The 12,782-nt window shown below is 42.6% G+C and overlaps 1 protein-coding gene across 1 annotated transcript; it reads right to left on the reverse strand.

Moving 5' to 3' along the window:
* Positions 1–4,890: 4,890 nt before the first annotated feature.
* EAF02_000400 (uncharacterized protein) lies at positions 4,891–9,900 on the reverse strand (the record flags this gene model as incomplete). Its single annotated transcript, XM_038896448.1, has 5 exons — positions 4,891–6,000; positions 6,050–9,144; positions 9,200–9,475; positions 9,524–9,718; positions 9,768–9,900. The coding sequence occupies 5 exons, from the start codon at positions 9,898–9,900 to the stop codon at positions 4,891–4,893; spliced, it is 4,809 nt and encodes a 1,602-aa protein (XP_038763307.1).
* Positions 9,901–12,782: the final 2,882 nt, after the last annotated feature.

Genomic DNA, 12,782 nt, shown 5'->3' on the forward strand with positions numbered 1-12,782 from the left:
TACCCCAGAAGAATTTCTTCAATACTTAATAACATGCAATGCAGGAGGAAGAACTTGGTGCAGGTACCCAGTACATATCACAATACATGCACACCTACATACACATACACATGCAGGTCTTATCAACAAACCAACCAATCCACTCTTGATTTCTCTGAACCGGGGCCTGGCTTTACAGAAGGAAAGAAGAGGTGAAGAAGAATGAATCTATTGAATTAATTGAATTAATTGAAACCTTACTTTTTCCTTTCCTTCCCTTTCCAGGTTATTTTTCCAAATTCGTTTTTCGTTATTAGTTGTCATATTGATACGACTGACATACATCACTTCATTACTCCCCCCATCTCTCTCCCTTTCCCCTCTTCTCCCCCAAGTTCTCATGTCCCTCCCTCCCCTCCTCCATTTACCCCTCAGATCTTATCAAATCTAAAATAAGCCCCCAAGTCTCAAATTCACAGCGTCTTCTGCAACCCGTGTCACCCCTTCCATGCACAGACATACGGACGGTCAGCTTGGGGTTAATAGATTAGCAAAGTTCCTCTTCCCATTTGTCCAAAGAAGGAGATGAAAAACAAAATAGTTTCACAAATTGAGTCATGATGGTACACTCCGTATAGTATATATTCGTATTTAGGACAGAGGGTCAATGCTTTCGGTACTTGAGAGAGCCAGAGTTTCTACATGGGTATCTAGATAAATCTAAAATGTCACATTCATTGATATGTTCCTTACTATAAAAGACATCCTGTCAGCTGCCCGTGGATTCCGGGGACAAATTCATGCAAAGGGACTTCAATGAAGATTATGCCTCTATACATACACAATGCATTTATCCATGATCAATACCCTTCTTCTATACGGTAATGATGGTACCCACAGCGTCTGTAGAAACGTCTCCGAAACATGAGAAACAAACTCCAGTTTTATTTTCCGCCACAAGGAAAGCTCAGGGACAGTTTAGCCCCATGCTACTGGAGTACTGTCAAAATGAAGTCAATAGTTACTCAACACCACGCGAGTCTATAATAGCTCTTTACATTTCTCACCCCCAATTTCCAATATTTAGTATGTGTTCACACACCCTTTCGAAAAAGTCAAAATCCATCGTTGAATTCTCTCAAATCATCTAATTTTGCGAATGCATTGATGTGAGACTAGAATCCCATAATTAGCCATCCCAAAATCCCTTTATCGCCAGTTGATAGGCAACTTTACACTATCGACCCCCCAAGGCTTAGGCGTAGTAGTTTAGTTGCATACAAAACCTAGTCAATCTGCACGCCTTCAATCCACCCCCCATGCCCCCATAAACTAGGGTATGGTTGACGGCGAGCCAAGCATAACCACTCCAAAGATACTGTAAATTCTGAGCAAAGGCGTGTGATTCACAAATTACCGGTAACGTGAACCAATTCGTTGATTCAAAAGGAGGGGATGGTGCCATTAATTACATAGGTAGAGAAGTTGAAAACTCTTCCTACCACACCAATACACTTCCACACACAAAGATTTAGTATCTTCCCCTGAGTGACGCTTTGAAACGTGTGTGGAGAGTTAGGTTCAGCATGATATTTTAATACTGGCGTTGATGCGGAGTTACCGTTCAAGGCGCAGGCGATCAATGCTTGAAGGACATCATGGTATTGTACCTACTTAGGTGTGTACATATATGTATACAATATATATGTATGTTAAGATGATATTCAACATACAAGACCGGAATAGAGCATACTGCATCTATTTTCTACAGCTCTCAACGGCAGTGCCGTTAGTACGCATTGCAGATGTATCTACCATCTTCTATTGGTCGACGGCAATTGAAATCCAGGCTGTGCCAATCTTCAAAGAAGAAGGTAACGATTAGCCACAATCACATATGAAACATTATCAATCACATCTCAAATCTTCCATCTGCATTGAATATCCTCCATTGCCTTACCCAGACATTGTTAATCATCCACATATCACTGCACTCTAATTTTCCCAGCGGTTAACCCACACCAAAACAACCAATCAAATCCCACAATCCGCACCCTCACAATAAACTACCTTTCAGCTAAACCTCAAGTGAGGCTCAAAACACGGTCTCATGATGAAGAATACTAGGTATTACATTTCCAATTCACACGTTCTAGTGAATCGACTGAATCCAGTGGAACAAATCGGGTCTTCCTCGTTGTCATGTCGTGTACCTCTTATCAACAAAGCCAAGATGGGACAGGGAAAAACTCTTCATGAAAATCCAAATTTTCCTTTCCTCTCCTTGCTTTGATAACTACCTACCTACCTACTCAACCAATATCATTCCTAGATCCGATCCATCCACCCAGCTTCTGGAATCTCTGCAACGTTGTTTCTGAAGGTGTTCGGCAAGGGGCTTCAAATTTCATCCGTACCAAGGTAGATAGATACACGACCTTGAAACAATCCTCGAGATTTCTGCACTGCAACCATTTCTCCGATGTTCTCCTCCACTGCATAGCTAATTACTCTTGCTGTCTTTATCAATCTCCCCTTCGTTATTTCCCCTCACACTCGTCATTCTCATCCGAACTACATCTAGTGAGCATTCAGTGACACTCACGCGCAACTCCGAAGCAGACTCAGCTTGTATACAAGTCCCTGCTATATTGTATTGCATCTTCCTCGTGTTCATACTTTCTACTATACTATACTATAACCTTCACCTCATGGGCAGCGAGAAAATCAAGAAACATTCTGCTTGCGCCAAAGACCATCCAACCAATATGTTTCCCCCAAATCACAATCGCAATGTTGTGATATTCACGGTGACTATCAATCTCCAGCAAACTGCTGTACCAATTTTCTTTATATAAAATGCCGTACTGCGAGACACACATACGCGTGTACACCCTCAAAATGCAGTAAGTAGGTACACATCAAATCTCCTATTCCATTTCCATCTCCATTTCCATCTCCACCAACCAATAGAATTCCCAACCCCTTTTTATTCTCGTCATACCATCCCGTAGGTACTCAATGCATACCATACCATACCATACCATACCATACCATACCATACCATACCATACCATACCATACCATACCATACCATACCATACCATACCATACCATACCATACCATACCATACCATACCATACCATACCATACCATATCAAATCAACCCAGCCCAACCCATCACTCCAAGTTCAAACAAAAGTTACAACTCAACCCCAAGTCCATCGTAACCGTAACACCGCGATGATACCTAATATCTCATATCTCATATCAAGCGCACAATGAGCTAGATCTATTCCACGAACATATCAATTCCAGTCCCTGCATCCATCGATATAAACATAAATATAAACATAAATATAAACATAAATATAAACATAAATATAAACATAAATATAAACATAAATATAAACATAAATATAAACATAAATATAAACATAAATATAAACATAAATATAAACATAAATATAAACATAAACACAAATTCCCGATTCGCCATCTTAGAAACTAACACGTTTAATTCATTAGTATGGATATCTTAATCTATTTCTATACTCCTCCCCGAATATAATACATAAACTCATACTCATGAGAGAAGATTTGTGATATTATTACTCTTTTTATCTCCCCCCTCCCCCCCCCTTACATCCCCTGAAATTATAATCATAATTAAAGACTAAAGGTTAAAACCCAAAGATACAAAATCACACATACACACACACACATACACAAGTCAATCACACCATAACATAACCCAACACAACACAATATACATCCACCCATCTATCTCCAATCCAAGTCCCTCTCAAATCCAAATACAAAAATACAAAAATACAAAAATATAAACAATAAACACAAACCAATCTCACATCACACACACCCGACATCCTCACTCACATCACATCACCCCAGCCACACCATCCAGATCACCACACCACCCGGGCATCCTAGGTATGGATTTCTCCGACTCGCATCCCTCTTACTTATTATATTTATAATATGGATTTATCCTTATTGATTTGTAGTTACGCTAGGAGTAAGATTGGGTTATATATCTAAGTAGGTAGGTAAGTAGGTAGATAAGTATATAGGTAGGTAGGTAGGTACTTTTCATACATAACATATTCAGAAATCCGTGATTGATGCGTATCCAACTCATATCTGCAGATATCCATACGCATATTTCACTTCACACTCATTATATTTTCTTAGTTTCCTACCTATACTCTGACTACCTACCACCCATTTATTTGACTACCATTCATTTACCTACCAATTACAGGTATCCCATCCCATCCCATCCCATCCCAATCCAAAATTCCATCCATATACTTCGAACATCTCTTCTAGGCTCAAAGACATGCATGATAACCACACCACCAATTCTACAATAGTAAGTTTCCTCATGCAGAATAAGAGGATGAGATATTAGAAGCGGCGAAGATTTCAACGAATATAAAGTATACTAGACGTGAATTTCTAAAGGTGAATGAGAAGAGAGGTAAAGAAAATTCACAATTTTCATCGACACTAAGTTGATCTCTGATGCATTGAACATTTATCTAACATTGGTATAACTCTTCAGGCTATGCTATGCTATGCTATGCTACGATATACCAATCCCATCTCTATCCACGCGAATTCATTAGAACCACCCCAGGAAAGTCCTTGGGCATGATCCATAACAATATTTATCAAATCATCATTAACCTATAACTCATGAAAGATCTGTCGTAAACCCAACCCAGCCAAGCCCTGCCAGAAATCTCCCAAAATGCTAGCCGCTACGCTGAAAAGCAATTCGTACCCAAGCTCCTGGAACTCCGAACCTATCCCTATACACATGCATGTAAAGCCGTGATTGAAAGTAAAGAAACGAAAGAAAATTCTCAAGAAATCAGAACCCCGCTTCATGTCGGCATTGGATTTATCCCACTACCGCCACCACCGCCACCACCACCACTTCTACCATACTGAGCCATTATTGACCCTCTCGGCGCCGTGCTGGTTTTTCTGTTGCTCGCAGGCGCTCGCTTCTTTGTAACACCACTACTCGACCCTGCCCTACTTGAGGTCGAACCACCACTTTTTCGCCTGCTGTTAAAACGAGGTTTTGACTTGTTACCATTAGAGCCTTTTTGATACGATTTTTTATATGATTCAGCTTGTGTTGGTTGGGTCCTTGGAACTTGGGCTGCCATCTCCATTCGCTCGTTGAATGCTTGCACTGCTGGATCGACTTGAAAGTACGGGGATGGCTCTTCCGATTGGTCTCCGTATTCATCTTCCATTCCACTATCCTCATCTTCGCTCACCAAGTTTACTATTAGATGGTTCTTATCTGTCTTGAAATTTGGATCCATCATCTGGTTATAATGCAATCTTCTCTCCTCTAACAACTTCAAAAATCGCTTGCCATACGAGGCTACATTATTTTCGTCAATTCCAGGTATTTGTGACATCAGAGTAGTATTTGTCGTCCAGCGAATTGCCATCCGTCTGAACTCAACCTCTGTGAAATAGGGCTTTCTGTGATTGTTCTTGTTCCTAAGAGATTCTTCCAGCATCTTAGCATCCCTAACGAAAGCAATCACAACATCTTGATGTACTGTATCCAACATTTCCATTTCTTCATCGACCGTGATTGGTGGCCCAATGCGACTAGTTTGTCTATTGCCGCGCATTGTTCTACTACTTCCCCTGGTCGGCTCGAAGTAATCCTCCTCCTCTGAGCTTTCAACACTGTCGGAAGCAGGAGGGTCGTGCTGTGGGTAGGTGCTTGGATGAAAATCGTCATCACTTATATCTTCATCTTCAACGTGTCGTTCTTTACCCTTTCTACTATAGCGACTTTGACTTTGAGTTATTGGCGAGGTAAGTATTGTAGACGGTGGTGGTGCTTGCTTTTTGGCTTTGCTTTTTGTGATCTTGCGTGAAGCTGCGGCAGGCGACGTCGATATTCTAGTTTGCAGGCGAAGCCTTAAATTTTTAGACATGTATAGCCTATGTTTTGGACCAAGCTAGAGGATTGATTAGTGTTTGCATATTGCAGAAGGGATTTTCACTTACAAAAACAAAGTCATTATGAAATCCACCCCTATTCTTAATGGCGCGGAACTGCAGACCTCCAAACTGGATGAGCTTCTCAATGAGTCGTTCAATCTCCGCCTTCCCCATATTTTTTAGTGAGCCAAACTCATCAAGTTCGTGATGGCCTTCGGACTTGATCTTTGCTAATGCCTTGCCTTCCAATACGGCTGAAAAATGACCAATAGCAAAATTGCCCTGAACTTTACCAACGAGACTGATCACTTTCCGGGCCTCGCTACTAAAATCGCGTTCTTCGTAAGTGTCATTGGAATTGCATGTATCACAATTACCACAATCTTCCCTCTTGAAAGTCTCACCAAAGTATTGTAGAAGCTGCTCTCGGCGACAATCAATGCGGTTGTCACAAAATCGCACCATAGCTTCCAACATTTGACGCTGCTGGATTTTGACATCTGAGCCACCTTCTCCCTTCTCAATCATCTTTTTATAGATTTGACTATCTTGAAACCCATAGTAGAGGAAGCACGCAGCCGGTTTACCATCTCGACCAGCCCGACCAGTTTCCTGGTAATAACCTTCCAAAGTTTTGGGAAGGCAATAATGGATGACAAATCTCACATTTTGTTTGTCAATACCCATACCAAAGGCAATCGTTGCGACCACGACTTGGATACTTCCTAGTTGCCACTTGTGCTGGGTGTCTTTCTTTTCTTCAGGCGTCATATGAGCATGGAAATGATGTGCTTTGATCCCTTGATCCCGTAGCTTTTTAGCCACCTCTTCGCAATTGTCACGAGAGAGACAATATATGATTCCACTCTGATTTTTATAGTCGACAGAAAGCATTTTGGTTATCTCGCTAAACATTGCCGCCGTTGACCCTTTGCCTGTTTTACGTCGAACCTCATAGTAGATATTAGGTCGATTGAAACTTTGCTTTAACTGCTCACAGTTTTGCATCCCAAGGTTGTGGATCACATCCTGCTTTACTCTTTCTGTTGCAGTGGCAGTCAATGCAATAAATGGCACACCGGGATATCTCTCGCGAAGCTCGTGAAGGTTTTTATAGTCCGGTCGGAAGTCATGGCCCCATTGACTCACACAATGAGCCTCATCTATAACAATGCGAGCAAGTCGTTTCTTGGCATAAAGATCATCCAATTTTGATTGGATAGCATTGCTTTTGTTGATCATCTCTGGAGTGACGTATAGCAACTCGACAAATTGCTCTGGCTTCCTCTCGTTTAAACCATTGAACAATTGTTGTCTTGTCTCCTGAGTTGATTCACTATTGAACAGATATGCCTGAATGCGAAGTTTGTGGAGGTGATCTACCTGATCATGCATAAGTGCCAAAAGAGGAGAAACCACAATTGTAACACCCTTCGTTTTGCCCGATTGTACAATTGCAGGCAATTGATAACACAAGGATTTTCCGCCACCAGTTGGCATCAATATGAATGCATCACGCCCAGCTAGGGTAGCGTTGATTGCTTCCAGCTGGTTATGTCGAAAGCCTTTTAAGCGAAAACGATCCTTTAGTGCCTTTTTGACATCATTAGACCACGCATAACTGTACATATCTGTCCGCGAAGAGTCCACAACTGAATACATATCTTTTGGTTTGTCTGACTTCAGGCTACCACGCTTTGAACTTCTCGATGGGTCTCGTGATGCGTCTTGAAAAGATGAGTTGAGAGATAATCTTGTTGAAGATGGCTTGAAAGAGTTACTTTGCTCAACTTTATGTGTCAAATCAAGAATAGCTTCATCGTCATCATCATCGAAATCCCCGTAATCTTCTTCTGCATCTGCCAAATTCTCCTCAAATTGCTCGTCAGCTGCTTCAGTCCCTTTCGTAAAATCCTCCTCGTCTTCAAGCAGTCTGAGAAGGTCCTCGTCAGCACCGTAGTCTGCCGGCGAAGGCTCTCTGTGAAAGTCCGGCCTTTTCACAGAATTGTCAGGCCTCGAGTAATTACTGGCAGGAATCATTGATCTGGCAGGCGACGTATGTCTCATTGAAGATGGTGGAGCATAACGAGGCTCTTGTTCCCTTGACTTACCAGGATTCTGATAGTTAGATGGTGTGCGCTCTTGCGTGGAACATCTCGTTGCACCAGATGATTGATGTGAAAGAGACGGAATCTGGGTCTGTAGAACGACTTGTCCACTCGCACCCGCACTTGAAGCATGGGTGGAAAGCGGAGTCCTTGTAGACGGGATAGATCCAAAACCATAGTTTATTGCGCCAGAAGCATCTAATAAACGCCAGCATTCTTTCTTTTTCTCCAACAGTTCACTAGTCAGCACCTCAGACTCTCCATTATTTTCACCTTTAAAATATAAACTTTTTAAGGCATCAGTTGTTTTTGAAGCGAGATCCTGGAGTCCTTGCAAAGTCTCCGCAAGAGCTTCAAAGGCCTTTTTCTGGTCCAGCATAGATTTTCGCTCGGCTACTATGTCTGCCGGAGGGTGCTCACCATCCTCAAGATAGACTTGAAGTGCCTCAAAATTCTGATTGAGGAGATTGTCCAGATGTTTCTGAAAAGGTGTAAGTGCCGTTGGATCCTTCAGATACAAGCCCACAATTCTCTTTTCTTCGAAGCCTAAAGAAACCGTTGAGGCCTGACTCGAACCTCGTTGGGGTAAAGTCTGTGAAGCCATATACTTTGTAGGAGAATCCTGTTGGAAAGGAGATGGCTCGTTCTCTTGGCGGAATGATGCATTTTGTGATATCGGCTGTAGTGGGCTAGTAAATCTCTTCTTGGCGGGAGTTACTTCACTGTTCTCGTGCATTTGAATTTTGGGCGTTGTATGATTTTCTGCCGTGCTACGGATTCCTTTCGATGTTTTTATCGATGGTGGGCAAGGCGAGCAGCTCACTCTCGCCTCTACCTCTGACGGCATGTCGTCGTCGTCGTCGGAGTCAAAAATTTCTTTCTTAAGCCTACGATGTGTGAGGGGTGACGGGGTCCTTGTTGCTCGCTTTTCACGACTTTTAAAAGCAGGAGACGCTTGTACTTGAACCGGCGAGATATGTCGCACATTAAGAGGTGTAACACGTTTTCTGGGAGCTGATCGTGGGAACAGGGGTCGTTCCCCGCGTTGGTCTTCTATCCATAACAGTATCCTCCGAATTTTGTCGGCTTCGAATCTTAGATTTCGCACGTTCGCCCTGAGAAATCATTTCTCCAACCATATCAACCTCTTCCAATAAATCCAGATCAGGGTATTCCTCTACTGTTCTGCGTGGGAACAATTGTTGTTGAGAGTCGGGAAGGCTATCTCGAAACGACGGCCCTGGCATTTCCAGTTCGTCGATGTCCATAAATGAATCGTGTTGCTTGTCTTGCAATTCTGTTGCGTGTACTGGTGGTACTTTCTTAGCCTTTCGAGGAGACTGTAACATAGATAATTCCTCACTCTTTCCGTTTCTTCCGCCCTCTTCAAAGGTTCCGGTCTGGATGCTGACCTCTCATCCCACAAAGTAACGGAAAGCATCTTCAAAGGCTTCCACTGTGCTAGAAGAGTTTACGATAGGAGCTCCAATCATATCATCCCCGGTAAGATCTATTGATTCCACATTGTCGAAATTGACTCTGCTTTTTGGCAACGGAGCCGGGCGAGGAGTTGGGCGAGGAGTCAGACCTCTCGGTTCTCTTGTAGATATGGGTTTGGAAGGCGTGCCTAGTAAAATCAGTCTATGAACCAAATTGAATCGCTTTCATTTACATACCATTTTGATTACATTGTAGCTTATAGCTTCTTGCAAGGGAGGAACTGGCCGTGGAGGAAGGGGTTCCGAGTTGTTGATTTTGACTCATGAGACTTGGCCTAGTCGTCTTTCGCGCTGATGTGAGTTTTCCCATTTCCGGATCTGCCAATTCATCCCCAGGCACTGGTGTAGATTGTATTATCGGAGTAAGTATACGAGGACGAGGTGGGTGTGAATTCGCCACAACATTGGAGATTTCTTCGACTCGGCGATTTCGAATCGGAGCAATCGGTGTATTTCTATTTCTTGTGCGATATCTTCCCCTTCGAAAATCTCCAAATTCGCGAGTCTGGTTCAATGGTATCTGCAAATGCAGGAATTTGAACTCTGGCGGGGGTAGTAACTTTGTTTTTAATCAACCAAGAAATATGACTTTGAAGATTATGTCGAGTCATGAGGAGTGAATATAGTACTGAGTTTTGGTAGCTCCATTGGTATCTGATGTCAATTTCGCTTTCGAAAGTCGATGAAGATCATAAAATTGCTAGGTGCAACAGTAGAAAGGCAATATGTTGATGTTTTGCGACATCGCGATAACAAACGCGTATTATCGCGTCATTTAGCGTCATCATGTGAACACCCCGCAAAGAGCTTAATCTTGGCTGGAATTCAATTTTTTGTCACTCGTGCCATCAAATTATTGGTTAAAGGGTGCCGTCGGGCAGCGACTTTTGCAGATACCTTTTTGCTTCTTTTACGGCAGTGTTGTAAACAGTCATGTTGGAAACATTCGATAGAAGCCTATCAGCGACTCAGATTCCGTTTGCATCGACTTGGACTTTACAGCAGTCGGGATGTCGCAATGCCAGCTTGATGGGTAGCGGGTACTTGCGTCCAATGTACTTCCTCGATGCAAAAAGAACAAACGGATATCACGATGTGGCGGTTTCGTAACTTATCATGCTTACTTAACAGCACCGAAGGAAAGGTTTCAACTATGGATGTACAATGTCACAAGGGAGTTTCCACCAACAATCATTGTACTAAAGTGAATATCATAAGAATCGTCACTTCTGAAGATGATACAGTAACAATTCTCCATTCAGTGATGGCATATTGTAGGCACATTATGAGTTCTACTCGGCCAGTATCAAGTGTTCTGCCAAGATCACTTAAGCCTCCCTACGATATCAAGACTATCACCGCTATTTGCGTACATCGGTCCGTCTCGTCATCAATATCAGTGGCTACCTAAGGAGCTTGCCGGGAAGTTGCAGAGTGTACCAGTCCGAATTTGAGATCAAATCACTGGACTTCTATGACTAGATGTAAGGTATACATTAGACAATGCATGATGCGACAAACAGAGGCTTCGCCTCTACAAATACTCAATACTGGATGAAGCATACTTGGAGATCAAACTAGCGTTGTGTCTTAAACATTTCAATGTCCAAATTCTTGAAGGTTTTGTTCAATATTCCGTCCAATTCTCAACGTCTCTTTCTTATTGTCTATTTAAGTGCTCGTTTGCGAAATATATCGAGGAAGTTCCTCATGCACGCAAGAATATTGCAATGCACACTATCTCAGGTATATGAAACATTTTTTTGAAATATGGATTTATATCCCCTTGGAATGTACATAGCTGAATCTTCGTGCCACATTCTTCTTCTTCGCGTGTCCGCGAGTATCAATGTATATACACCGCAATTCTTTCGCATTCTTACCACAAGTCAAATGAACCATGACTTTCGACATGTACACATCGATTATTTGATCCCCTCGCCAATCATATCGATCTGAAATAACAAGTGTTTATGAAATAATACAAATGCCAGACCATTAACATGCCGATATCTCGCCCAAAAGACACCAAAATTAACGTTATTTGAGTTTCCCTATGTCAATACCACCGAAAAAGCAATACATGAGCTTCGTTAGAGTTTAAATACATTTGAAACTTTATCTCAATTGATATACCGGTTTCAATATCATTCTACACTCGCCCGTGGTATGTAGTATTTTGGTGCGCTTAGCGAGATCACCTTGACCTCCAACCTCAACCTTCAACCTCCAACCTATTTCCACACTTCCACCACTTACCGATAACACAGCCACATATATAATCATCAAAACTGTCATAGAGTCTTCCAATTCAAATCAACTGCAGTTCAGAAACTCCAAAAATCTTCTTATCAAGCCAAGAATCCACAAGCTCTCCCCAAGCAGTGCCCAAGCATTCACAGCCCCCGCCAACATCCCCAAGCACCAAAACTCATCCATCAATCTTCCACATAGTAACCGTCTCGGATCAACACCCCTCTCAACTTCCATCCATACTACCTACACATCTCAATCTCCCCACGATCTCCTTATCGCACCCATCACCACTTCCCAATTCCCAATCCCCAATTCCCAAGCAACAAATCCCCGAGTCCGTGCGCACACCATCCATCCGGCCCAACCCGCCCTTGCATCCCTCTCACTGATAAGCATGCATGCATGCGTACACTCTATACCACACCACACCACACAGCATCACCACCCTCAGCAACCCTTATCTCTCTCCTCTCCATCCTTACTCTCCTTCCCAAATCCTTATCTCCACACCCCATATCCCACATCCCTGTTTACATCCTTCCCTTCCCTGTCTTCCCTGTCTTCCCTCCCTCCCTCCTTCCATGCATCCCTCAATCTCCGTCCCATGCACATACATCCATACATACATACATGCACCCCAAATTCCCACCGGAGATTTACTCCTGCTGGGTACGATGCGCGCGATCACTTGCATCATATGCAGACCAGCACGGGTGTGATGGATGTGATTCGATTGTGATTGTGATGTCATGATGGGGAAACATGTTAAAACTGACGTCAACCATTCAAGTTGTTGACGTCGCTGCTATTTCCAGATTTCGAATTTCCCAGGATTTCATAAGACAAGTTCCAGTGGGTAGTATAAGATCCAGCGAGACTAGTATCTAAGTAAGCAACATTATAGAATAGATAGATGGTAAATAGCGGCAGCCCATT

The sequence above is a fragment of the Botrytis sinoallii genome, assembly GCF_014898435.1.
Source record: "Botrytis sinoallii strain Bc 23 chromosome Unknown BSIN_001, whole genome shotgun sequence".
Classification (NCBI taxonomy): domain Eukaryota; kingdom Fungi; phylum Ascomycota; class Leotiomycetes; order Helotiales; family Sclerotiniaceae; genus Botrytis; species Botrytis sinoallii.